This window comes from Pseudopodoces humilis, chromosome 16 (assembly GCF_049639895.1).
Source record: "Pseudopodoces humilis isolate 2021_Gansu_Grassland_sample_001 chromosome 16, ASM4963989v1, whole genome shotgun sequence".
Taxonomy (NCBI): Eukaryota; Metazoa; Chordata; class Aves; order Passeriformes; family Paridae; genus Pseudopodoces; species Pseudopodoces humilis.
The window spans coordinates 473264-500000 of record NC_142215.1 but is presented as its reverse complement, the minus strand read 5'-3'; the positions used below and the strand labels follow the sequence as shown (position 1 = coordinate 500000).

Here is a 26737-nt window from a genome sequence, read left to right as displayed (position 1 = left end):
CCCGGTGCGCTCGGCTTCCCACGGCGACGCCTTCGCGGGTCCCGGCCGGGGCGGCCGCGCCGAGAGCAGCGAGCGGGTGGCCGTGATCGCCGACGAGAGCTACAGCCCCGCCGACAGCGTGCTGCCCACGCCCGTGGCCGAGCACAGCCTGGAGCTGATGCTGCTGTCCCGCCAGGCCAACGGGGCCCCGTGCAGCATCGAGGAGGAGAAGGAGTCGGAGGCGGGCACGCCGGCGGCGGAGGCGGAGGGCGAGCTGCGGGCTCTGTGCCCGGGCGCCGGGGGCCTGGGGCCGGCACAGGCCCAACAGGTGAATAAGTTTCTTTTAAGTGTCCTCCGTTTGCTCCTTGTGACAGTTGGACTCCTCTTTGTTTTGCTCCTCCTCCTGATCGTCCTTACCGAGTCCGACCTTGACACTGCCTTTTTCCGTGATATCCGCCAGACCCCAGAGTTCGAGCAGTTCCATTACCAATACTTTTGTCCCCTCAGGCGATGGTTTGCCTGCAAGCTCCGCGCCGTGGTAAACCTGCTCATTGACACCTGAAGGCAGGAGCCACCACGGGGGCCTGGACCTGCCGCCGGCACTCACTAACCCTCCCCTCCCGACCCAGAGCCCGGCCGGCCGAGGAGGCGGCTTTCCGGGAGGAAGAGGAGGGTGGGCGCAGCCCCCGGAGCCCCCTCCTCCCCGTGCTCCCACCCCCGGAGCCCGCACACCTCCCACCCCGATCCCCCGCGCACGACTTGGGAAGCACCGAGCAGAGGGGAATTCGCTGCTCCGCCGCCCGCGCAGCGGCCGGGGCTGGCGGGGCCGTTCCGCAGGAGCTTTAGCAATGGTGCTACTGAGGTTTCATTTAACACTCGTGTACTGTTACGGTATTCGGTCCGCACTGTGCCCGCCGCCCCCGCCCTCCACGAAGCTCTTGGCAGAGCCCGCCCCGCTCCCCGGAGCCTCCTGCGAGGGGACGCGGCCGCCCCGGGTCCCCTCCCCGCAGCGCGGCCACCCGGAGACCTCGCCCTGCTGCGGACTCGGCCCTTCGCCTCTTTTCTAAGCCTTGAAGCGTCGGTGCTCCCGGGGGCAGGGGAGCATGGAAGCCAGGGGACGCCGGGCACGCGCGGCCAAACCTGGCGTGGAGCTGGAGTGACTGTGTCAGATTTCTTGGGATGACCTTTACCCTCCGCCAGCTGTACCTGTTTTGTAAAAAAAAAAACAAGCAAAAAGGAAAAAAAAAAACAACCAAAAAAGAAGAAAAAAAAAAAGAGACATTTCAAGGTCTATTTTAACAAGGAAATGCTATTTTGTTATCAAATCTAATCCAGTCTTTTTTTACTTTACGGATGGGTGACCGTGGGTGCCGGTACCAAGTGGCTCCCAGTAATGGTTTAAGAGTAAACGCCGGGAGCCCAACGCCAGCCGAGCCCTGCTGGGTTTGGGACAGAGAAGGAGCTCTGGTTTTGGGACTGTTCCCCGGAGGACACGAGTTCAGAAGCGCAGGTGACACTGAAGAAGCCAAGGGCCACCTTTAGCCCCGAGCGTCGTTGAGTGCAAGTCAATAAACCCAAGTCACGGCACCGCTGGTCACCAGGAGCAGCAGCCCATCCACAGGGAGCAATAACAGCCAGTTCTGGTCAGGTTGGGGTGACAAGTTGGACATATCAGAAAAAAAAATAAAAAAAAAAAAAAGAAAAGAAAAAAAAAACCAAACAAAAAAAGGGTAAACACAGTTGAGCAAGTTTAATTTCATCTCAGGGAGAGATTTTTCCGTAAGCTGGGGCCATAACTGCAGTTTTACAAAGCCTGATGTCCGTGTTGTCTCTGAGCATCCACCACCCACCGGTGACCGAGGGCCACACGGGCTCTTGTCACTGCAATAAGGGGAGAGGTCCCGTCGGGGGACACAGTCCCCCTGGCCAGGGCATGGCCCGCTCACAGCACGAGGCCCGAGGAGGGGCTGGGGCCCAGCCCCGGCTCAGAGCAAGGCAGGAACCCTCGGGGAAGGATCCAGGAACCCTCGGGGAAGGATCCAGGAACCCTCCAGGAAGGATCCAGGATCCCTCCAGGAAGGATCCAGGAACTCTCCAGGGAGGATCCAGGAACTCTCTGGGAAGGATCCAGGAACCCTCGGGGAAGGATCCAGGAACCCTCGGGGAAGGATCCAGGAACTCTCTGGGAAGGATCCAGGAACTCTCCAGGAAGGATCCAGGAACTCTCTGGGAAGGATCCAGGAACTCTCCAGGAAGGATCCAGGAACTCTCTGGGAAGGATCCAGGAACTCTCCAGGGAGGATCCAGGAACTCTCCAGGGAGGATCCAGGAACTCTCTGGGAAGGATCCAGGAACTCTCTGGGAAGGATCCAGGAACTCTCCAGGGAGGATCCAGGAACTCTCTGGGAAGGATCCAGGAACTCTCCGGGAAGGATCCAGGAACTCTCCAGGAAGGATCCAGGAACTCTCCAGGGAGGATCCAGGAACTCTCCAGGAAGGATCCAGGAACTCTCTGGGAAGGATCCAGGATCCCTCCAGGAAGGCTCCAGGAGGTGGAGGAGAGATTTTTTTTACATGATAATCCTGTTTTATGCAACATAGCAAAATTAACTCTTAGTGTAGTGTTCCTACCTCAGCCCATAGCGCTGATGTTTCTATGCAGTTGTGCTTGTCCCGACGCTGACATTTTTTACCCCTGGGTTAACGCTGCAGTGTCGTCCTGCCTCCTCCTCCTCCTCCTCTCCTCACTGCAATGTTCTGTGTGACGTGTGACAGCACAGCTCCATCCCTTGGGAACATCCTCCGAGCCCCCACCTGGGACCTTCCACCTTGGCTTTCCTCGGGTAACGCTCTGTGCCAGCCCCAGGTCACCTCTGCCGTTGTCACCCAGCGTTTTACTGCAGAACCACGAGAATTGGTGATTTTCCCCTGTACGTTTCTCCCGTCTGTCCCAGATCCTGTTGTGTGTTTCAGGCCCTGTTAGTTTTACCCGTCTTTCTATCAAAATGTTGTTTCTGTAGGTTCTGAGATCAGAAACCCATGAATCTCGTCCTAGCGTACTGCATCTTTCAGCAGTAGACAGTAAAATACCTGAAAATGTGAATTTCTTAGTTTTCATAAAGAAAACCTAGAGATTAACCTTTCATGTGCCAAATACTGTAAGTTACATCTTTTTTTCCTTCAAAATGTACCTTTTTCTACATATCCAATACCTTAGTTAGCATAAAATCATTGGTGCCATGAAAAGTATTTTTAAATTTAAATAAATATTTAAATATCATGAAAAGCAGAGTCGGGATGAGCTTTGTTCAGTGATTCTGATTTTTGTTTACTCAAGTGAAAACAGCTCAAACCATGAGAAATTTGGTCTTTTAGCAGCTTCTCACTGGAGTGAGAGTTCCAGAGATGCAGGTGAGTCCCTCGCGTGTCTCTGCACTCCGGGAGCACAATTCCACAAACTGCACCTGGGAGTTTTGGGCCCCTCGCCACAAGGAAGGCACTGAGGGGCTGGAGCTTATCCAGGGAAGGGAGCAGAGCTGGGGAGGGAGCTGGGGGAGCTCAAGGATCACTTTAATTTCCATGGAAGACCCAGGTACCAAAGGCAGTTTAAACAATTTATTTTAAGACTTTCAAAGTACATTTCTGTCCTGAGAAACAACAGTCAGCTTGGGAACTGCTGAATACGGAATGAACAAAGTCGATGCAGAAAGGAGGGAATGAAGATCTAAGGCACTTCTATTTGAACACGTGAAGGCGGCCGCTGGAGTTGCCTCCCACCAGGATGTTCTGGCTGGGGTGCACGACGTTGATGGAGCACACGGAGGCGAGGCAGTCCACGTTGCAGAAGGAGTGCAGCAATTTCCCGGTGTCCTGGAAGACCTGGATCTGCCTGGGCTGTGCCATGCTGCCCACCAGGAAGCAGTGCTCCTGCTTGGGGTCCCAGATGGCCCTGAAGCGCGTCAGCCAGCGGCCCGTGTTGTTGTTGTGTCTGCAGGGGAAGAGGAACATTCCTCCTCATGAACAAACCGTCATTTATGTCCCACCTGCTCCCCTGCCTTCTGAACCTTCAGCATCCACGCTGGAGTGCTCAGATCCCTGCAGTGCAGCCCTGGGATGGGCAGCATGGGACAATACCAGAATGGTTTGGGTTGGGAGAAACCTTAGGGAACAGCCAGTGCCACCCTGCCATGGCAGGGACACCTCCCACTGTCCCAGGCTGCTCCAAACCTTGTCCAACCTGGCCTGGGACATTCCAGGGATCCAGGGGCTGCCACAGCTGCTCTGGGCACCTGTGCCAGGGCCTACCCACCCTCAGAGGGAACAATTCCTCCCCCAAAGCCCATGTATCCCTGCTGTCCAGCAGTGGGAAGCCATCGCCTGTGTCACATCCCTCCAGACCCACAGGAGCAGCCACGGTCCTTGGCCCAGGTGTGCTGTCGTTACCTGATGGAGCTGAGCAGTTTGGCAGTGGGTGACAGGGATGTGGTGTCGTAGACCCTGGGCACAGAAGAGCACATTAATACCATGAACCTGTCCCACAGATCCAGCCCTTCCCTCACGGAGCATCCCCCTGGCCCGGGAGTGCGGGGTGCACGGAGCAGATCCCAGCTGGGAGCTGCAGCTGCCCGAGGTGCTCAGCTGGAGCTGCAGCTGCCCGAGGTGCTCAGCTGGAGCTGCAGCTGCCCGAGGTGCTCAGCTGGAGCTGCAGCCTGCCCAGGAGGGGCTGCACAGCCCCAGGGCCATCCCAGCTGCTCCTTCACCCCCGGGACCTTGGGGGATGCCTCCCCCTGGGGCAAAACCTGCCCAGCCCACACAGAATCAGGTCATTATCTAAGTTATGGTCACAAAGTAACCAGGAGAAAAAGAACCTCTAACACAAGCAGGCTATTTACACAAGAGCTGATACCATCCTTATTTCAAGTATCAGCTACAAATAAATTTTGTTTCTGAGCGTTTTGTGTGTGTGTTCACCAGCCACGTTTTGGCTGGCTGTTTTTGTGGGTTTTGATTTTGTTTGGTTGTTTTTGAAAGATTAACAGTACCTGTGTATTTTTACTGTTAAACATCCCGAGGCAAAATGAGAATTAGGAAAAAAACAACCAAACAAAAAAAACATTAAAAATTACATTAAAAATATGTGTGCAAGTAAATATTTTATCACTTTTTTTAAGTGATAAAGACGGAAGGTTCTCAATGATGAGTCATGTGGAGAGGTAACAATAATAATAGTAATAGTAATAGTAGTAATAATAATAATAATAATAATAATAGTAATAATAATAATAATGAGGATAAACTGCCCAGTCAGTATTTTCCATGAGGATTCTTCCTGCCACAGCCTTACCTCAGCTTGTCATCAGCACACACCGTGACCACCCTGCTCCCAGTGACAGGTGAGAAATAGGCCGAGGCCACGCTTTTGGTGTGTCCTGTGAGAGAGCTCAGGGGCTTGTTCCCCTTGGCCTTCAGGTACCGAACATCGAAAACACAAACGTCCCTGCAACAGGTACCACACACACTGCAGTAATTATCCTTCATCCACCAGAAAAGCTCCAGAGCACGGCAGGCTGTGTGGGAGCTGCTTCAGAGCTTCAATAGCCACTCAAAGGGTGGCTCTGAGGGATTTGGGGAGCACCAAGACCACCCCAAACCAGCCCTCCATAAAGTCCCTCTGTGCCAAAGCCCACCAGGGCCCATCTGTCCCCACGTGGTTTGGGAAATCAAACCAAATCCCACCATGACTCCTGCTAAGGACTGAAAACCTGTTTTCTAAAAGGACTCTGACAGCTTTGACTCTACACCCAGGCCGAGAAACTCCTGAGCCCCAGCTCTCCCCAGCACAGAGACCACTGAGAAAACAAGCAGCTCAGTCTGGGCTACGTACAGCAAGCCAGCAGCCAGGAAATAGTGTTTGTTGACGGGGTGCACGTGGACTGTCCGTGTCCTCCCCAAGCCGATGTCCGCAGAGAGCTCCGAGGATGCCCCCGGGGTGCGGGTGTCCACCACAGCCACCTCCCCGCCCCAGTGGCTCACTAGGGCACTGCAGGCGTGCTCTTCCAGGAAGTCGAAGCACGAGAAGCTCTCCTCACTCCTGCAGATCTGAGCCCAGGGAAGGTCAAATGTCACCAGGACTAAAGGAAACAGCCAGTTGCTCTAACACCCCAACACTCCCTGGGCTGTGGTTTCATCCTCTCCCTTCGGAATTCACTAAAAACCATGCAGCCCATGTGACAGCCTCACCCAGCCACACAGGTAACCTGTGAAACAGGGATGCTTTCCACGGGGAAATAATTAGGAGATAATTAACCATCCAAACCAGACCAGCAGCTGCACACTCCAAATTCCCTGTCAGAGCATCTACAAGGCACTGTCACCTCTGTGCTCCAGCAATCATAGGGCTGTTGGCCTTGAGCACACACTGAGCAAGGATTAAGGATATCTTTCCCTTCTCCAGCGCTCCAGAAACTTTTAATCACGTGCAGAAATGTAAACTTGCAAACTGGGAGCACCCAGGCTGTCACTGGTGAGTAGGAAACTGCTCCCTATTTATGAGATGTTAACTAAAGTTTGATTCACATGTCTTTGTGGAAACAGAACTTGAACTTTCTTGTTAATAAAACAGCAACAAATAATGACTTGGTGCAAGCAGTGCCTGTGCTTGGTCCCAGCAGTGCCTCACCTCATCAAAGACAGCCCTGGTGACATCGCCACAACGCAGAGTGTCATTGCTGAGGGACAGCAAGTGAGCAGGGTTGCAGGGAGAGAAGTGCATGCAGTTGACCTGGAAGCTGTGAGGGATGAACATGTGGTGTCCTTCCTCAGTCCTGCAGCTCTGCAAAACGACAGATCCCACAGACACAAGTGCTGATCACCAGAGTTATTTGTGTTCATTACTACAACTCTCAAAGCCAAATCTCTGGGTTTTGGATGTATTTTTGGAGGAGGCAGAGGGTGCTGAGTGAGAGGACACTCCAGCACAGGTAATATGGACAGTGAGGCTGTTTCTAGTCCCTAATTATGGAAAACTGCAACTTCCTGCTGCAATCAGTGCCACTGCAGCCACCAGCCCTGGACAGCAGCACCTGGATCATTTTCACCCACACATCTGCTTTCTGCTACCACATCAAAATATGGACACACTGGGTCACTGAGAGCTCAGGCTGAATTTGTGACCCAAACTGCATGAAAGCAGGATCTCCTGTGTCTTCTCTACTAAATTTTGCATCATTTTGTTATTTTAAAAGAAACTGAACAGGTCATTTTGGACCAAGTTCTGGTTCACCCCACAAAGATGACTCTGCTCTCAAACTTCAGAAAAAACAAGGTAGAGCAAAAGGGAAAGCCATTCTGGCAACTCTGACAATCACTCTTGACAAGCACCAGGTACTATCCCTAAGAATGGAAAAACTTAAAACACTCTCATGAGCCTGACAAAATGGCACCCCAGGCTGTGCCCCACCTGCAGCTGTCCTGAACCACACAGCTGTTCAGATGGGGAGCACATCAACCACTCACCACATTCCAGAGGCCGATGTGCCCCAACTTGTCTCCAGCTGCCACAAGGATGGTGCTTTCAGAAGGGTGGATGGCCATGGAACACACCCGGGCTTTCACCACCTTCCTGATGTTCTCCTCGCTCAGCACCATGCTGCTCAGGCTCTCCTGGTACCTGGAAAACCAAAATGACAACCAGCAGAACGCTCACTAGGGAAGGAAGGAGGACCAGACAACCCCCAGTTCTGGCTGCTGTTTTCAGAGCTGTTACCTCTTTATGTCAGGTGTGCCCCGGTCAGCACATTCTGCTTTCAGCTACAGACACAAAGGAGATATTTAATCAAAATCAGAGCCCAAGTGAAATGGCATTATCCAAAAATAACTAATTAAACCAATAATACCTCACTTATCCTCATCCACGTGCCCAGCAAGGCCTCTGTCCATTTACTGTTCTCTGCCTGATCCTCTGGAACCATGGGCAAAGGTCCGACTGGAACCTGAGGCTGGGATGACATTGGCAGTTTTTGTAACTCAAACCAACTAAAACCACAAACAAGGTGAATTGGGACTTTCCCCACACCAGACATTCTGAGAACATGCCTACAACAGGACAGGAAATAAACAGTAAAAACAGAAGGTGACATCATAACCTTATTAAAAAGATGAAGAGAATTTCACTGGCACCACAAACAAACTGCCTCCCCAGGTTTTCTTCTCTCCTGATACTCCAGCAAGACCTTTATTACAGATTCAAATCTATTCTACAGCTCCATGGAAGATTTAAATTCCTATCTCTCAGAACAACATAGCTTTTACTTGTTGCTCCACCACTGCTTCAAAGAGATGGGAAATATTACCCAGGAAAATAAAACCAGGTCAGAAGTTACAGTGAAATAAAAACCAAAGTAATAAACCTTTGGATTTAAGGCTGCTCAGCTCCATGGGCTGCTGATGTGGAATGTTTTATCTCAGGAGCCTTCTGTGGGTCCCAAGCTGCACCACGTCATCAGCCTGGGCCACAGAGCACTGCCTGGCCCGTGGTGAGAGCGTGCCACCTGCTCGGGGTGACAGAACTGACCCTTCCTTCCTGTCCCTGTGTCACCACTTCCCAACTGCCTCAGGGTCTGCAACGCCCAGTGCCACCCATCAGTGTCACCAGCAGTGCTTTTAGAAAGCTGCTGTGCACCCACTCCTCCTGCAGCCCTTCCCCATCTCACATATTCCTCTGCTGCTGGCTGGGCGAATGTCTCCAGCAGGGGAATGTCCAGCGGCTCCACCCGGAGCAGGCGCCTGGATCGCCGCCGGGCCGGCTCGTCCTCCACCTTTTTAGGCTTGGCCCTGGAACAATGGGAACATCTCAGTTACAGAGCTCTGCCTTTAGGGACAGAGCCAAGGGCACAGCTGGGACACGACTGACACCAGCCCATGCTGGCCCCAGCAGGAGGAATGGGATGCTTTTCCTGCCCGTGACAGCGAGGAACAAATCCACAAGCACTTTGCAAAGCACGCACAGGTGCCACCCCTGTTTTCCCTGGAGTACATCCCACCCGGGCCGCTTCCTTTCCCGGCTCTCCTCATTCATTATCCACCCAGCCATTCACTCACCAGGCCTCTCCCACCCTCTCCCATCACACAGCTTGCTCTTTATTTGGGCTTCAGCTCATTTTCTGCTCGACCTGGCACTGCTCTGGCACAGCTAATGTCTTCTCCTCCACTGCTCACCCTCTCCCTTGCACCTTGGTCACACCCTCTCTTTTTTGCTCCCACCTTTTCCCAACATTTGTTTTCATCCCACGATGAAGAACTGAGGATATAAATCTCATCTACTGTTACTGTACCGTTTAGTGACATAAGATCGCCTTTTAGTTGTAAGTTGTTCAAGTCTTGCAGCTGACTTAAAGAGAAAAATGAGATTAATTATAGATAATGAGCATAAAGAATTAACCTGTATAAAATACAATTATCTCAAGGCAGCAATGAACTTACTGCAATTATTTATAAAAATAAGAAAGAAACTGTGGTTGCCCCATCCCGTAAATGCTCCAGGCCAGGCTGGATGGGGCTTGGAGCACCCTGGTCTATGGAAGGTGTCTCTGCCCATGGCAGGAGGTGGAACCAGAGAGCCTTTAGGGTCCTTTCCAAACATTCCAGGATTCTGTGATTTTCATGGCTTTCCTCATACACAGCTACCCCAGTGAGGAAAGGGTTTCACACCAAGAGGGATGACAGTGCAATTACAACACCTGGAAAGAGCATTTTGATGCTATTTATACCCTGTACAAACCTCATGCAGCTTTAGAGCAGCAAAGAATTTAGCATTTTCTGTAATGTTCTTGAGTCTTTTCCTTTCATAGGCTGATAGGTGGGAGTATCCATCCTACAGAAAGAAAAGCCAGTTACTCTCCATCATACAGTTATATGTCTGCAAGAGAGCTCCCAGGCTTAGGGAATCTCTAAACTGATTAAATTATTTTTAAGTGCTTTGATATAATAGTAACAATCCTAAGACCATATAAATTGAGGTGGTCATGTATCAACAGCAAAATCTGTCCATACAGGCCCAGATTGCTTTACAAAACTTACTCTGGCATTAACTCTATGAAAAGAACTCTATGAAATTTTTCAATAATATAAACAATAATGAAGAGACTCAATAAAGAACTTAAAACTTCAGTGAAAGGGTAAAATGAAGTGGGACACTGACAGCCAGAGGTCAAAAGTGGGGGGGAGAAACCTACGCACAGAAGGAAACCACTTTAAAGCTTTACTTTTATAAAGATAATAACCGGGGCCCGGGTACTCACCGGGGCCGCATCTCCCCCGTCGCTGCCGTCGCTGTCCGCATCCCACAGCCCGTCCTGGCCGCGGGCAGCCGAGCTGGGGCCGGGCGGGGAGCCGGGGGGGGCTCTGGGGCCGCTGTCGGGCTCCGGGCGCAGCCTCTTGCCGGCCGGGCCGCGGGGGCTCGGCAGCCGCTTCTGGGGCCGCGGCCAGGCCGATGCGGGCAGCGGCGTCAGCAGCACCCGCAGCTGCCGGGCCGGGCCCGGGGCCGCGATCGGCCGGGGCTCGGCGGGGCCTGACGGGAGCGACTCCTGCGGGGGCTCGGGGGGCTCGGCGGGGCCCGATAATGGGGACTCCGGCAGGGATGAAGGGGGCTCGGTGGGGCCCGATGTTTGGGACTCCTGCGGGGGCGAAGGGGGCTCGGTGGGGCCCGATAGTGGGGACTCCTGCAGGGATGAAGGGGGCTCGGTGGGGCCCGATAGTGGGGACTCCTGCAGGGATGAAGGGGGCTCGGTGGGGCCCGATAGTGGGGACTCCTGCAGGGATGAAGGGGGCTCGGTGGGGCCCGATGTTTGGGACTCCTGCGGGGGCGAAGGGGGCTTCGCGGGGCCCGATGATGGGGACTCCTGTAGGGATGAAGGAGGGTCCGCGGGGCCCGATGATGGGGACTCCTGCAGGGACGAAGGAGGCTCGGCGGGGCCCGACGGGAGCGACTCCTGCGAAGGCGAACGGGAGTCAGCGGGGACCCACGGCGCGACCCCCGGCACCGCTGGGCCCTGAACGCCGGCCTCCCCGCTGCTCACCTCCCTCCGGTTTCTCTCCTCACAGCCCAGCTCCTCTCGGATCCCCTCTCCTGCCAGACCCCGGCTCTCATCCCATCTCACTTCTCGTCTTCCCCGGCCCCTCTCCTCCCGGCCCCTCTCCTCCCGGCCCCGGACCTGCGGCTGCTGCCCGCTGTGCGCTGACGGCTCCTCGGGCTCGGGCGGCCCGGGCTGGGACAGCGCCATGGCGCGCGCGGGGCGGAGCGGCGCTTCCCGCCCGCACAGGGGCGGCCCGGCCGGGCCCGCCCTCAGCGCCCGCAGCGCGCCCAGAGCCTTCAGCGCCCTCAGCGCGCCCGGAGCCTTCAGCGCCCTCAGCGCGCCCGGAGCCTTCAGCGCCCTCAGCGCGCCCGGAGCCTTCAGCGCCCTCAGCGCGCCCGGAGCCTTCAGCGCCCTCAGCGCGCCCGGAGCCTTCAGCGCCCTCAGCGCCGGCAGCGCCTTCAGCGCTCGCAGTGTCCCCAGCGCCCTCAGTGTCCCCAGTGCCCTCAGCGCCCGCAGTGTCCCCAGCGCCCTCAGTGTCCCCAGTGCCCTCAGCGCCCGCAGTGTCCCCAGCGCCCTCAGTGCCCTCAGCGCCCCGGCTCCCGCTGCCGCAGAGCCCGGAGAGCTGCGGGGTGCGAAATTCCTCCTTGAGGCGGGCAGGCCCTGGCACAGGGTGCCCAGAGCAGCTGGGGCTGCCCCTGGATCCCTGGAAGCGCCAAGGGCAGGCCGGACGGGGCTTGGAGCTGCCTGGGATGGTGGAAGGTGTCCCTGCCATGGCAGGGGTTGGGATGGGATCAGCTTTAAGGTCCCTCACCGTGCGGACTCCTTGCCCCGGAGCAGCGGATGAAATCCTCCCTCGGCAAGCAGGGGAAGGGCCGGTCCCGGTGCTCCGGGCCCAGCCCTGCGGGCACGGCCGAGGGCAGCTGCCCTGTGCCTCAGCACTGACAAGCTCACTGTTTAGAAAGAAAAAATCCGGAATTGAGAAAAAGCACAGCCAGGGCAGGGTTGGGCACTCCCAGTTCCAGGATGTGGGGAATCAAATGGGAAAGTTAAAAACATTCATTACCTTTTTTCCTTCCCAACCTGTCCTTTCCAGAGCAGCAGCCCAGCTCTGGAGCACTGAGGCAGGAGCGAGCGAGGACAGAGGCAGCCACAGCTGTGGGGACATGCAGCATTTGTGGTCCTGATCGTGTAAAGCAGCATCACAGGGAGGAGTGACACCAACAGGGGAGAGTTTTTAGAACCACTCAGTAGAAAGGCCCAAATAAACTGACAAGTTAAAAAATATTTATTTAATGTGAACTTTTGTACTCTACAAATACACAAGTCCCAGAAGGTTCAGCAGCAGCAAATGAAACAAAAAGTTTAATAAACAGTGATTCCATCTTGGGGAAATTCATCCAGTAATTGCGTTTCCCACTTATGATACGGAATACGAAGGCTGAAGGAAGCTCCTGGATTTGGGTTTGGGCAGTGCCATCATGGCCAGCTTTCCAGCAGCCCCCTGTGAGCCACCAACGCTGTAGGACACGGAGCTGGCACCAGAGGAAGCTGGAGCCTTCGAGCTTGGCAGCTTCTTGGTCCTTCTGTACCTGCTGTAGCCACTGCAAAAACCAGAGAGAAGGTGTGAGACACCTGTGCCACCTGCCCTGGTCCCTGCACCAGTCCCCGCTCACACAGGCACCACCACTGCCCTTTCTAGACTACACACTCATTTTGTAGAATTATTTTTTTTTTTAATGCACATGGCTGCAAAATGACCTCTGAAATGCAAACAGTCCAGCTGTTGCTCTGGGATGTACCCAAGGGTGAGCAGCAACAGCAAGTGACACTGCAGAGGCTGCAGCAGCTAATGACAGACATTCCAGTAGATGGGAAAGTGCCAAGGGTGAGACAAAACCTGCTGGGCTGGGAAAACCATTTGCTACAAACAGGGAGCAGAATGATGAAAAATGGGGCAGGGAAGGGGAAAATCCTTGGGAAGAGGCAGATCTGCCCTAGAAGCTCAAGACCAACCAAGAGCAGATGCAGGTGTTGCCTTGCATGATACAATCAGAGGGAGAATCTGAATTAACAAGAGGCTGAAGTTCAAGTATTCCACCAAATGTTCAAAGTTTTAAGACCTCTTTCTGATTTCAAGCAAGGAACCTGGTCAGCCTGCTAATGCTGGCTTTGGCAGAACACTGAAATGTCGTGTTCCCTGCTTAGCCTGTGGCAGTCAAATGTGAGGACAACCATTAAATATCCTTCCTCACCAGCTTTGTAAACCAAACTCGCAGAAAAGCACAGCAGAGCAGTTCTGACCAGGCACTGGGTCATTTTAACACCATTATTTAAGCCCATACCCAAGGAACTGCAGTGGGATAAGGGATTCTGGGATCATCACAAGGCAGTGACAAGTGACCCAGGCACGTACCCTCTGGGGTGGAACTGCTGGCTGCCACCACCACTCGTCTTTTTCCTCTTGGAGTCCCTGGAGTTGGGCAGCCGCTTCCTTTTCCTCCTCTGGTTTGTGTTATTGCCGAAATAGCCGGAGGTTGTAGCTGCATCCTCTGCTTCTCCATCGCTCCCCAGCGAGGCAGCGCTCCCTGTGTCTGCACCCGGGCAGGCAGCGTCTTCTACCCACAGGCAGGGAGAGAAAACCACCTCAGTCAGGGTATCACCCAGGCCAGTCATCACCAGCACACACTGGTGGCATCAAAACATCTGTCCTGGCTGTTCCTCACCTCCTGTGCACTGCCCCATCCCCAGTCTGTCAGAGATACCCTGAATTAGGGAAGGTAAAAAGGCTTTGGGGTGTTCGGAGAGTGACCGCTCCCTTTTGGAATTATTGGACTGTAAAAATTGGATATTTGTGATTAAATCGTGGTAACTTTTGAATCAAACATCTGCTGGAGGAGGAGAGAAAGGCCCTGAACAGGAAGTACAGGTGAGGTACAAAGCACACCTTGGATGGAGTATTCTGAGTACTTATCCATCACTTTAATTATTTCTGCACCGTATTTCTCCAGTTTGTCTTCTGTGACACCATCGATCTGCAGCAATACCTCCATGTCTGAGGACAAGGTTTCTGCAACACAACAAAGTATCCCTCAGACATGTCAAACAAATAACTTTTTATAAAGATACCCTGAAGGAAATTAATTCCTTTCCATGCTCCTCTACGCAAAAGCCCCAAAGGACTCTGAGAAACCTGATCTTACCTGCTATTTTCTTTAGGGTGGAAGTACTGAAAATATTGAAGTAATGCACATCAAAGACTTTGCCCAGGGTTTTGCAGGTGTCTGTAAGTTCACTGAGGCACTGCTTAACAACCTCTTCCCGCTGGGACATCTTTCCCATGGAAGCCCTTTGCCTTCTGATGGCACTGGCACTCTCTGTCTCGTGGAACTCCACCTGTTAAAACGAGCCATCCATAACTCCTGCCAGATCACCCTGACTGATTAACACAGGAACACAGCACAGGAAACACAGAGTATCCTTTGATGGACCAAAAAATGATGTTTACCCAGTACTCATTTTTAAAATAATTTTTTACAGGCTACTCAACCACACCCAGGTTTCTTCTCAAAGAGCTGGCAGAGTTTTGAGAGAAGGAAAACCTCCCAAGAGCCAGTTCCCAGCAGAGATCACTGGGGCAATGCTGAGGGCTCTGTCCTGCTCCAAACACAGCACTAATGCAGAGGAGAATTGTCCCAAGAGACCTGGACCTTTCATGGAGTGCCTATTCCATCAGATCCTACCAATGACTAGGAAAAAACAGAGTAGAAAATGAAGAAGAGAGTGCTGGCCTTTCTTCTTTCTCTTCTTAGCCATCTTTCTGTGGGGGTCAGAACTTTCCTTCACTGTCCAGCAGGAATCAGATGGGTGGGGAAGAAGATTTAAACCTCTCCAAGCCTCTCAAACTCACTTTTTTCCCCACAGCATTGTTACTGGAATACTGGGCTAGGAATCACAGGTGTTGGATTCTGTTCCTTGAACCTACCAGACATTAGTTTGGCTGGAGGCAAACTGTGTTTAAGCTACCCGAGGGGATATGCTGAAGGAAAACTGCAGCACCTTCCTTAAAACAATGCCTTCAAGAAACCAAAGAGTTCCACACCTGGAGTGACCCATCCAGCACAGCCTGAGCTCTCTCTCCCAGAATGACATATGCCACTGCCTGGTCATTAGCTGTGATGTACAAATCCTCATCCAGGATCTTGTCCAGGACCAGTTTTCTAAACAGCCTTTCAGCATTGTGCCTGGAATAGGCAGCCCCCTTCCCAAATATTCCAGACTGAATCTTGGCACTCGTTGAACCTGTGCAACACAAAGCATAGGATGAGCCCGTGCTCACAAATCCCATGTACACATCCATTTACAGATCTGTGGGAGATTCCCAAGGCACTATATTCACATTCAAAAATGCCTTTAAACACTGGAATACCCATATTATCACTATAGCAACCCGAAATGGATTAAATCTTCAGTTTCATTTCTTTTGGATCACTTACCACCAAGAGATTCTTGGGTAAGATTAACTTCGCAAAATACATGTATTTTTAAATGCCTGCTGGCATTGCACAACCCTCTTGATTCCTGGTCAGGGATTTGTGCAGCAGGTTATTCAGGAGTCTCTGGGAGAACAGACTCACCTAAGAAAATGTCCACCATCATGTTGAGGGTGTACCTGCCAGTGCCTGGATTCCTCCTGCCGTTCACCTGCCCCGCTTGCCTGCAGTGCTCGCGTACAAAGCGCACGATGCTCTTCACATCCTCGGTCACATTCCTTGATTTATAATCCTGTTAAATCACACCTGCTTAGGACATGCCATTACTGCCCCAGTTCAAGTTGTTACTGACAACCTCAGTTTTCATTACTGAGCTTTTCTCAGCTGTGAATTGAGTTTGTTCCAAACAAAGAAACCGTGGTTTCCTAGTTAGTAACCTACAGCGATGCAGTCACAGGGATTCTGGATGTGATAAAACAGAACCAGTCCAACTGACTGTACATCATCTCCCTGGGGTTATCTGTGTAGAGAGAGGAGCAAGATTGCTGGCTAAATACTGGGAATCAAGGTAAATAATTTGGAAAGCATTCTTGTAATTATCCTGCTGCTCTCTAAGAGCTTACACTTCCAAAACGCATTCAAATGAGACTGAATATGAATTATCCTGGTCAAACTTGGTTCCAATCACAGCTATATAAGGGAATGCTTCAAACACAGAGCTGAGAAACAATATCCACAGATAAAAAACTGACCAGGATCCCTTCCCTGTCAGCCTCCACAGCTGCCTTCCCTTCTGCTCCTGGCTCCTGCCACTAAGTTTGCATAACCTGAAATGTTTGGACCACCTTCAGCAGTGCACACCCTCACGGTGTGCAGCACAAAGCTGCCCTGGAAACACCAGGACAGGAGCTGAAGGGATTTTCCCATAGTCAAACAGTGGATCTGAGCTAAGTTCCTGCCACCTACAAGGAACATATTTATACCTCTGACAGGAACAGGAGCATCACAAGTCCGTGGTTAAACCCTGAAAATACCTGGAAGCATCATAAAAATACAGAACTTTTATTCCTTTTCTCCATTTGCCTTCCCAAAGGTCATGTAACCACTTTTGCTAAATACAAATTAACACCACTACAAATAAAACCTGTGGGGTTTACCTTCTTCCTACTGCAGTTGTCACAAATCACTTCTGGGTGATCTTTGCAGAAGGTGGGGTTGAAGTTGGTTTCCCCAAAGTAGGCGAGCAGCTGGACACGGCGGCACTCGACCACGTTCTCACAGTAGTGCACCATGCTGTACAGGTTGTTGAAGTGGGTCTGCCTCGTGTGGCTGTTCCCATCCTTCTCCACTAAAACAGAGCAAATTCCATGGTGTTTGTTAGAGCTGCACCTCCTCTGCGTTTTCATGGACTAGGAAAAAAATTGGCTTTGCTTAAGAAAAGATGAGTGGCTTAGTACAGAACAGGTGTAGGACATATTTTATCTCTGAAGTTTTAGAGAATTGGAGAAGGGAAATAAGCCTAGAATGACAAAAGGCAAGAGAAGGGTATGTGTGACAGGATGAGAGGAAGGGGCCTCGAGTTGTGTCAGGAGAGGTGTGGATTAGATATCAAGAAGATTCTTCACAGAAAGGGTAGCAAAGCCCTGGCACAGGATGCCCTGAATGGAGTCACTATCCTTGGAAGTGATCAAAAAATATGTGGGTATGGCACTTGAGGACCCGTTTCAGTGGTGAACAGGGGGTGGAGCTGGTCTGACAGCTGGATTTGATGATCTGAAAGGTTTGCCCAACCTTAACAACTCCATGATTCTGTGAAGCAAAGTGGTTTTGACTAAAATTAAGTACAAGCAACAGAAGTCCTGCTGCTGCCACCTGAATGAAAACCATCCAGGTAAGGATTCCCAGTTCTCCCTTCCCTGCTACACTGAACTATCCATGGCACTTGTACAAGAGAAGTGGCACAGGCTAAATGAGAGCAGCAACAATGTGACTGCTGTAATGTCACCCCCAAGTTCCCAGAGCAGAACTCACTCAGGATGAGCCTTCTCAGCCTGGTCACATCGCTGTAGCTGTAGAAGAGCAGGCAGTGGGACATCTCTCCATCCCTCCCAGCCCTGCCAGACTCCTGGTAGTAACCTTCAATGGATTTGGGAAGGGATGCGTGGATAACGTAGCGCACGTCGGGCTTGTCAATGCCCATTCCGAAGGCAATTGTTGCACAGATCACCTGGGAAGGAGATTATCACTTATTACCCACAATTTCAGTTGGAACTGTGCAGAACAAGTACAAAATAGCAACAATCCCCATTCTCCTGTCAGAGGGGCTGCTCCAGACACAGGAAAATCCCCAAATCCTGGTCTGTGCACCACAGCAGCGTGCCAGGAGCTGTTTCTGAAGCTCTGCACTGCTCACGTCCTCCCTGCTGGGGTAGCACACCTCAGTACAGTGCTACAACCTTTTATTCACACAATTCCCAGGGAAAGGTGCCTGCTGTGCCCCAGCAGATCTCTTGGGATCAGTTATTTAATACTGCAGACATCTGCTGATAACACTGCACAACTTCCCTATTATTTCCCAGGCCAAGAGGATGCAAGTGCCCAGATTTTCTTCCCTTTTCCTTCACCTGGCATCCCTCCTGATTAACCCACTTCTGCTGCACAAGATCCCTGCTGGAATCGGTGAGGCCAGCGTGGTAGGCCAGGGCAGCCAGCCCCTCCTTCTGCAGGATGGCTGCTGTGGTGTCACACTCGTGCCGGGAAAGGCAATAGATTATCCCAGAGTCATCTGCAAATAGATGGCAGAAGAAATTTCAGCTACAATACAGTTTTATTTCCTTTCCCTGCTCAACCTGCCAAGCAGATACCGACCTCTCTCCATTGGAATAAAGATAAGAGTAAAGATATATCTGCTTCACTATAGAACTTATTAATACCAGATAGTCATGACAGTTTTTCCTACACAGTCTTTTTGGGCTTTTGGTGAGGTGGAATAAAGAAATATTTTCCTCATCAGTGCCGTGCAATCTCAGGATTTAGAATACATGAACAAAACCTACATAATTCAAGAGTTAGAGCAGTTCAGTAAACGCTCTCTGAGGGTACAACATGGGAGAAGCTCTGAGGGAGCTTGGTGTAATCCAGCTCCAGCTGCAGGACTCCAAAGTGAGCCTAAGGAAGATGGAAATCTCTGAAGATAGCTTCAAGGGGAACTACAGATAAGCAGACCAACACAATTAAACAATTAAGATATTGAGTGACCTTTAAGCTCTGAAAACATGATCCTAAAAGTTCTGGCAGGCTCCAGAAAGGTTATTCAAGAGCATCACCATAATTTACTTTTCTATCTTAACTTAAATTCTCAACTTCAGAATGCACATAAATCTGATTCCCATTTTCAGTAAGATCACTTTACCTCCATCTTGCTTTTCTGGTAAATATATAATTATTACAGCATTTTAGAAGCTTTTACTGCCTTGAGAGCTGGTTCATGAAAAGGCCTGTGGGCACCATGCTGCTCAGTACTCACGGGGGTGATATTTTTTAATCCACTCCAAGCAATCCATCGCCACCTTCTTTGGCTTCTTGGGCAGCACATCGTATTTCAAGTTATGCCTGTTGAAGCTCATTGTAAACCTGCAATGTGACAGTTCATGGTGCTTGTCAGCCTCACGGGTATGGTTGTGTTAAACAGCTTCCTTCATCATGCAAGGAAGGGCTTGGCACGTTTGTTGTTTTTATGTTAGTATTTTTTATCTACCTCCTATTAAATTCTATGCATGCATTTAATTTAATTTAATTTAATTTAATCAGATACAGCTACACAAGGATTTCAGATGGGCCCGTGATGCTTTTTTTACTTCACTAAGTTTTCCACTCAAAATCTCTGTGGCACAAGCAAACGGTGTCAGAAACCTGCTGAGCGACTCACACTTGTGGTTTCAGCATCTCCAGCTGGTTCAGGATGTCCTTCTGCACGCGGGGGTTGGCCGTGGCCGTGAGGGCCATCATGGGCACGGCGTGGAACTTCCTGCGGAGCATGTTCAGCCGCTTGTAGTCTTGTCTGAAGTCATGGCCCCACTGGGTGGGAAACAAAACGTAAGTGCAATGGAGTAAAATGCTCCAGCTGAGTCTTTTGGCACTCCTAAAAACAAGTGGAGGTTTTACCTGGCTGACGCAGTGGGCCTCGTCAATGACAAAACGCGCCAAGAGCTTCCTGTCGTAGAGGTTCTCCAGGGCGGACATCAGGCGGCTGCTGGCACACACCTGGGACACACACCCGTGGCAATGGAAAGCAAAACACCTGGGCTAAAAGTGTCAGCTTTTTCCTCTTGGAAAAAGCTCTTTCTGAGCCTACAGCAACAGCTGTCCTACGCTGCAGAATCACCCTGCACCCAGCAAGTGACTCCTCGAGGCATAATGTATTTATTATGCAGTTATTTAGCACCTCACAGCAATGCCCCCCTGTTGGCCCCGATGGTGTCACAGCTGAAGATGAAGTACAGACCTTCTCAGGGGTGACATACAGCAGCTTTATGACAGGGTCTTTCTTTGACAGCTGCATGTAGATTTTTGAGGCATCAGCATCTGTTCTGTCACCAGTCAGGTACGTTGCAGCAATCTATATTAAAAAAAATAAATATATATATATATATATATATATATTGAGTTTTATTACATGCAAAACAGGAGAACCTCCAAATGTAGTCTCTCATCACAGATCAGTTCCTAAGCAGTCAGCCTCGGGAACACACGTTTGGGTACACACATCTGAGCACCCTGTGCTAGGGGAAGGTGTCCCTGCCCGTGGTGAAGGGTGAAACAAGATGAACTTTAGGATCCCTTCCAACCCAAAGCATTCCAGGATCCTGTGAGCTCCTGCACCCTCATTTCTGCTCTGTCTATCATGTTTCCAAAGAAGTTCAGCACCTCCAGAAGCCCCCTCACTCAGGAACTCCAAGGGCTCATTCCTGCTGCAGTCAGGCTGCTCCTGTGTAGGTGAGTGATTTCAATTCTCTGGATCTCAGAACCAGCACTTGCTCTGAAAAACCCAGCTCTAACCCACCACAAGGAGCAGCAATAAATCCAGCGGTCACACTGCCAAGATATTCGAGTTCATCCAATTTAGCTCTTCCCAGGCAACTTCCTGTGCCATTCACAGTGTCCATCTAATCAATTTATGCAGCTTATATTTGGGAGACACAAGATTTGCTGTAAAATTTCAGATTTCTAATCCAGTTACCTGCAGTTTCACTCAATAAAGCTGCTGGAACTTACATCTAAAGTCTTCAGCTTCTGAACCTGATCGATGATCAGCGACCGCAGCGGAGAAATAACGACAGTGACCCCGGCAGACACACAGGCTGGTAACTGGTAGCACAAGCTCTTCCCACCTCCTGTGGGGAGGGAATAACATCAATATCCAATAACAAAGCAGGTGTTGGATGTTAAGAGGAAAGGGATGGAGATTTATTTCTTATTTCCCATTTTATTGCAGTTTTGGAAACAATATATTTCTACCGATGCCTGCCACAAAGTGACACCTGTAGGATAAGGAAGAGTTACTTGTGTGAATTACTAAGGATGCAGAAATTCAATCCCCTCACAAAATATCCCAGTGCAACAATATTCCTGAAATCCTGCAGTCACAGAATTCCAGCAGCACAAAGGCACGGGGGAAGAGCAAAGCTTATCCCGAAGCTTGCAGAAGGAGCTGCAGGTCTGTACCCTGTGCTGTGGGGGCACGTACCTGTGGGCATGAGGATGAAACAATCCTCCCCCAGCAGAGCAGCATTGATGGCCTCCAGCTGGTTTGTCCGGAAACAGTGCAGTCCAAACTTCTTGTGGAATATATTCATCATTTCTGCAGAATGGGGAAATTTCATACCCCTGAAACGCTCCAGTGCGGGGTCATGAACCACTGGATCTGGGAGACAGAAGAAAGTGATTAGAGTAAGTTATGATATCACCTTACAGGAGTTCTGTACCCCCTGGCAGGGTGGGCAGCCCTGGCACAGTGCTCAGAGCAGCTGGGGCTGTCCCTGGAGCCCTGGCAGTGCCCAAGGCCAGGCTGGACACTGGGGTTTGGAGCAGACTGGGACAGGGGAAGGTGTCCCTGCCATGGCTGGGGTGGCACTGGAGGGGCTCTAAGGTCCCTTCCACCCCAAACCATTCTGTGACTCTGATTTTCACCTCCCCTATTGCCAGCCTACATTATCCTGAAATTACACTGACCAACCCTGGGCCCCAGGGGGACTGGGTTTGCTTCCACAAACCCATTTTGGAACATTATGCAGCAAAAACCATTGTCCAGCTTTGAATCAAAAGCTGCAGAATCATTTAACTAAAACACAGAAACACCCTCATTCCCAATTTTAGCAGCTTCACCTTCCAGCAGCCTGAAACCTGCACAGGAAGGGAATATTCAAGTTTGGCGTCATTTGGAGGAAAAAAACCCCAAGATGACTTTGTAAGAAAGGAACCAAAAGAAACTTCCACAGAAACAAAAGGCATGAATGTGATCTGTAGTACTTACTTGGTCTTAGATTTAAAAAGCAATAAATAAGAATTTAAAAATGGAAAAACCCAATAATCCTCAGGAGTATAATTCACCTGGATGGCTCTTTGTTGCCATCAGGAGGCCTGGCTTCGGAGCAGCAGGACTGGATCCCACATCTGACCCTTTGGCTCTGGACATAATCTTGGACAAGAGGGATTTGGCAGGTGGCCCCTCCCGGCCAGGCTGGCACCGTGGAGGGGACAGAGCCTGCGGTGCCGGCACGGCCACCGAGCTCTCCCAGTCCTCATCGAAGTCATCGATGTCAAAGTGATCCAGGTCCAAGCGGAGATCATTTGTAGCCAAGCTGCTCCCTGCAGGACTGGCAGTGGCAGCTGTGCTCGGAGCCCTCAGGGCTGTGCTGCTCAGGGGCCAGCTCCCATTCCCTGATCCCGGACTTTTGTCCCAGCTGCTGTCGCAGGACTGGAGGCTGAGCCTGAGGGAGGATCCCCCCCAGCCACTTCCCCTGGGGCACGGCACACCCTCAGCACTCTGCTCTGAAGCACCAGAGGTGTCCAAGGTTTGATTTGTTTTGGCAGAAAAGGTGCTGGAATGAACAGAAAGCACCGATGGGAGGTTTGTGGGTTTGGGGGAGTTTCTGTCAGAACTGAAGCTCCAGTTTGGACCAGAACCTGGACCAGAACCAGGACACACACGAGGGCTCTGCTCCATGGGAGACTTCCAGCTTCTAGCAAAAGTGGTCTTTATGCCATTTTGCTTCAAACTGACAGAATTAGGCAGCAATTTTCTCCTGAAAGAGATGACAAGGGAAGGAAGAAGGAAAAAAAATATATTTAGTCTCAAGCGATGATTTACCAGGTTCTACAACATTCATTGAACAGTTTTGCCTCACTGCTATTAAACATATTAACATATGGTGGTTCCGTGGTGTTCTGAGTCACCATGTTTGAAAATGATTTCAAACAAATCCAGGGAAAAGAGAATACCACCAGAAGGAACTAATGACAAAACTGTAACATCACCTCTACAGACGTAAAATAAATAATTCCTAAAAGCAAGGAACAGATCCAGGCAAGGTAGAATACAAAAAATAAATCCTTAGAGTCAAAACCTGAAGTCACAAGCATGCCTGAACCAAATCATGTTTTTTTAGGTACTTTCTAAAGACTATGTCTGACTACAGCAATGAGAAATAAAATAAGTCATTGTAGCAAGAACATTTACAGAAGCACATAGACCCAGTCCAGGAAAAATCTAACCAAAATCCCAAATCCCAGTACTTTGTCCATGCACTGCACCATCAGACAAAGCAACAGGCTGTGGCAGCAATAATTCCACTGGAAGAGGACAAGTTCAGGGATGTTAGGAGAAACCACCACCCCTGCAGTCAGCGAGAGGGGAATGAATGCCTGTGGCACTGATCCTCCCCCCTGGCAGCACACAGGGACTGTGAACACTCACAGCAGTCTGGGCTCTTCTGTTCCCTCCCTCAGCCAGTATTTCAAGCTTCTTAAAGCCCCTCCTGCCTGCTTCTCCAGTGTGCTGGGGACACCTGCAGGCAGCTCCCAGCTCCAGACCGAGCTGCTCCAGCCTACCTGAGGTCCCTGTGCTGCAGCAGGGCCCTGGCACAGCCCAGGGCCTGCAGCTCCTGCAGGGGGATGGCATCCACCAGCTCACAGATGGCCTCCATCACTCGGTACAGCTGCGGCGCCACGGGCACGGCCTCACCTGGCACGGGCACTGCGTCACAACAGGTGTCAAGAGAACAGCACTCTCCCAGAGGACACTACACTGCAGTAAATCAGTCTAAACAATTGACTTCAAATATATTTTTAGTCCATTTGCATAAATAAACTGTTTCTGTGTGCAGGAACTCAATCAATCTACGTATTTTTGCCCTTGTCTTTCATTATCTGTCTATAATCAAACTATTTATGTCAACTCTCCATCTACAGATGTAATTCTCCATCTGTTAGTTAAAGTTCTTGGATTACACAGGATAATTAATAGTTGCAAACTATCCCCAAAATCAGAGGTATGAAATTCCAAAGCATTTTGTGTACCTGAATCCCCTGCACTGGGATCACCTTCAGGATGTGTTGTGGGAACCTTCTCCTGCCCAGCCTCGGAGCTGCCGGCTGTGCATCTTCCACCAGTGGGGGAGTCTCTGAAAATACTGCTGACACCAAAAGGAAAGGCCATTAAAATACAGATATCTGCAAACTGAGGCATTTCCACAGAACAGAAGCAGGATTCAAGGTGTGTGGTGAGATAAATTCCTGAAGGCCCAGGTGGAACCCAAGAGCTGAGCAGTCACTCATCCTGTGTACCAACCTGGGGAACCTTGCCCCATTTTCTCCCATCCCACTACAAAACTAACTCTGCTTTTTTTTCTGAAGTGAAAGCCACCCAAAACATCAGCCATACAATCAGTATTTGATAAAGCATTAAGTGCAGCTGCCAAGCAGCAAAGAGACACAAGCTGAGCCTGTACCTCTCTCACAAGCAGGAGTTTTGGGTTGGTTTTGGTACTTTTCTAACCAGGCAGCAGACAGTTCCAGCAGTGAAATCTGATTACCTGGCACTTTGCACAGAGGGGGAGAAGGGAGGCAGATCCTCCTCAGGGGAGGGAGGGATGATGTCCAGGTCATCCTCCTCGAGCTCAGCACCTGCCAACGGCCAGGTGGCCTCATCCACTTCTGGGGGGCTGCTGCCAGGCCCCTCTTGCTCCTGGCCCTGACCCCCTTCAGCACCAACAGCTGCAAGAGAAGTGCATTGATATTGCTGGGTAACACTGCACAGTCAGCCTGCCACAAACACAGGGGGAAAATTAGCAGCCAGATTCCAAAACACTCATTTGACACAGCTTCTGGCTTTCAAAGAATAAAACTTACTGTTCCCTTTTCTCCCTTCATTAAAAATAGACAAATCCCCACAAACCCTCATCTAAGTGGAAAAGTGATACAGCTGAAGCTACAGTCACTGTCCCTGGCAGAAGTGAAACACTGAAGAGGTCTGTTTTTCTGCAATAGTTTTCCATAAAGAGTATCTATATAAAAACCTACTTCTATAAAAGGCTCCTATTATATTAAATCCTAACTTCAAAAGAGTGCAGACTCATCAGCTGGCACAATCCCTGTACTGGAAGTGGAAGGTAAATGTAAATGTATTGTGTCTTAAAAGACAAATCCTACAAAGAAAGGTCACTATCATTAATTTATTAAAATTAATTTCACAGAGAAAAGACAACAAAACATTAAGAACTGAAATACAGTTCACAAATCTTTTCAGCATTCAGTGTAAGGGCAGCATCCCAGAACACTCTTTGATGTTACTCACTTGCATAAACATGTTAATTTCCCAAAAGTTTCAAAACACAGCAGGTAAGGAATCTAAAGCAGAGCAGTTCTGTGGGACAGAGCTGCCAAAGCAATGGCAGGCAGGAATTTTGTGTTCATAATTGAGGGTTGGAGTTCTTTCGCAGTGTTATGTTTGTGTTATAAATGGGGAGAGATCACTTTTTCTAGTTTAATATTTCATTTAGGTATGACTTTATGTCTCTCCCGCATGAATTTTCTAATCGCTTTTCTCTCCGTAATATCCCTATTGATTATTGATCATTTCTGGAATGCCACGTGAGAAGTCTCGTACCTGCAGTAGAGGAGCAGTGGCTACTCCTGCAGCAGCAGAACGCAGCCCTGCTTCCAGGGAACGGATTCCTGAACAGAACCCAGGCCCCCAAATGAAATCGGGGCTGCTCAGCAGCAGCTCCCTGTAATTCCTGAGCAGCCAACCCTAATCCTAATCCAAATCCTAACCCTAAACCCTAACCCTACCCCTAACCCCAACCCTAACCCTAACCCAAACCCAAGCTCGTCAGCAGCTCCGTGATTCCTGAGCAGCCAAACCTAATCCTACCCCTAACCCCAGCCCCAACCCCAGCCCCCGTTACCCGTGCGATCGCGGGCCCGCAGCCCGCAGCCCAGCGCCGCGGCCGAGCCGCCGCTGCCGGGGCCCGGCTCTTCCCGGCGGATCCCGGATCGCTGCGAGCAGGGCCCCGGCTCGGCCTCCGGAGAACCGGGCGGGCCCGGCCGGGGGCTCGGCCGCGGGGGCTCCTTGCGGGGGGCTCGCAGCCCCTTGGGGGACACGATGGGAGGCCGAGAGAACTTCTTCTCGATTCCCGACAGGTCAAAGTCGTCGATATCGTCCCACTCATCTTCGATGATGATAACGGGCCCGGCAGCGGCACCGGGCCCGGCGGGAGCGGCGGGGCGCTGGGCCGGGCCCGGGGGGCCGCGGGGCGGAACGCAGCCCGGTACCGCCGCTTTTCTGTCCGGCGGAGCCGCGGCGGGCAGGGCCAGGGAGGTGTTCACGTCCTTGTCCCTCAGCGCCGAGGGGGCGCCGAGGCCCCGCGGCGCCTTCTTGAAGGTGAAGCCCCTGCAACGAGACGAGCCCCCGTCAGCTGCCGGCCGCCGCGGCCGCCCCTCCCCGCTGCCCGGGGCCGGTACTCACGGCGGGCGGTCCCGCGGCGGTGCCGGGGCGCGCAGGGCCCCGCGGGCCGAGTGCCGCCGCAGCTGCTCCCGGAGGTTGTTGTGCGGCACGGCCGCCATGGCGGGGCCGCCCCGCCGCCAGGGGGCGCCCTGCGCACCGCCCTCCCCCCCGCGCTTCGCATTCCGCGCCAA

General features: G+C 51.3%; 3 protein-coding genes across 7 annotated transcripts in view; 1 reads left to right on the top strand and 2 right to left on the bottom strand.

Moving 5' to 3' along the window:
- Nucleotides 1-3213, top strand: part of FRMD5 (FERM domain containing 5) — a 67712-nt gene extending 64499 nt beyond the window's left edge. For 2 of the 3 annotated variants that reach the window (XM_014251062.2, XM_088063375.1), the window contains one exon: nucleotides 1-3213. This exon is cut by the window's left edge and continues 34 nt beyond it. In XM_014251062.2, the coding sequence (XP_014106537.2) occupies nucleotides 1-541 (541 nt within the window). In that variant the 3' untranslated portion in view covers nucleotides 542-3213. The other variant, XM_088063374.1, reaches the window with a different exon arrangement.
- A 366-nt stretch (nucleotides 3214-3579) lies between these two features.
- Nucleotides 3580-11282, bottom strand: WDR76 (WD repeat domain 76). The gene is made up of 13 exons (XM_014250998.2): nucleotides 11190-11282; nucleotides 10278-10967; nucleotides 9758-9850; nucleotides 9312-9367; nucleotides 8691-8811; nucleotides 7875-7976; nucleotides 7745-7788; nucleotides 7495-7648; nucleotides 6659-6811; nucleotides 5864-6078; nucleotides 5324-5476; nucleotides 4423-4476; nucleotides 3580-3967 (listed from the first exon to the last, which is right to left on the bottom strand). The coding sequence occupies exons 1-13, from the start codon at nucleotides 11256-11258 to the stop codon at nucleotides 3715-3717; spliced, it is 2157 nt and encodes a 718-aa protein (XP_014106473.2). The 5' UTR covers nucleotides 11259-11282; the 3' UTR covers nucleotides 3580-3714.
- Nucleotides 11283-12356: 1074 nt separating this feature from the next.
- Nucleotides 12357-26665, bottom strand: BLM (BLM RecQ like helicase). 3 transcript variants are annotated; one of them, XM_014251023.2, is made up of 21 exons: nucleotides 26568-26665; nucleotides 26008-26492; nucleotides 24634-24814; nucleotides 24119-24234; nucleotides 23651-23783; nucleotides 22151-22845; nucleotides 21288-21464; nucleotides 20816-20934; nucleotides 20046-20159; nucleotides 19706-19804; nucleotides 19470-19618; nucleotides 19068-19174; nucleotides 18166-18326; nucleotides 17573-17768; nucleotides 16699-16889; nucleotides 15686-15833; nucleotides 15151-15350; nucleotides 14252-14444; nucleotides 13996-14118; nucleotides 13465-13666; nucleotides 12357-12652 (listed from the first exon to the last, which is right to left on the bottom strand). In XM_014251023.2, exons 1-21 carry the CDS (start codon nucleotides 26663-26665, stop codon nucleotides 12469-12471), a joined length of 4071 nt encoding a protein of 1356 aa, XP_014106498.2. In that variant the 3' UTR covers nucleotides 12357-12468. The 3 variants fall into 3 exon arrangements, with proteins under 3 accessions (XP_014106498.2, XP_014106499.2, XP_014106500.2); XM_014251024.2 differs by lacking the exon at nucleotides 26568-26665 and having other exon boundaries at nucleotides 23651-23795; nucleotides 26008-26122; XM_014251025.2 differs by lacking the exon at nucleotides 26568-26665 and having other exon boundaries at nucleotides 23651-23795; nucleotides 24119-24231; nucleotides 26008-26122.
- Nucleotides 26666-26737: the final 72 nt, after the last annotated feature.

Coding starts and splice junctions, on each gene's coding strand:
- BLM (XM_014251023.2), bottom strand. CDS start 26,665: ATGGCGGCCGTGCCGCACAACAACCTCCGGGAGCAGCTGCGGCGGCAC. Junction 15,351..15,685: donor GATGGTGGACATTTTCTTAG/GTGAGTCTGTTC, acceptor TGTGTTGCACAG/GTTCAACGAGTGCCAAGATT. Junction 14,119..14,251: donor CACCCTAAAGAAAATAGCAG/GTAAGATCAGGT, acceptor GTTGTGTTGCAG/AAACCTTGTCCTCAGACATG.
- WDR76 (XM_014250998.2), bottom strand. CDS start 11,258: ATGGCGCTGTCCCAGCCCGGGCCGCCCGAGCCCGAGGAGCCGTCAGCG. Junction 7,977..8,690: donor AGCCAGCAGCAGAGGAATAT/GTGAGATGGGGA, acceptor ATGTCATCCCAG/CCTCAGGTTCCAGTCGGACC. Junction 7,789..7,874: donor CGTGGATGAGGATAAGTGAG/GTATTATTGGTT, acceptor TTGTGTCTGTAG/CTGAAAGCAGAATGTGCTGA.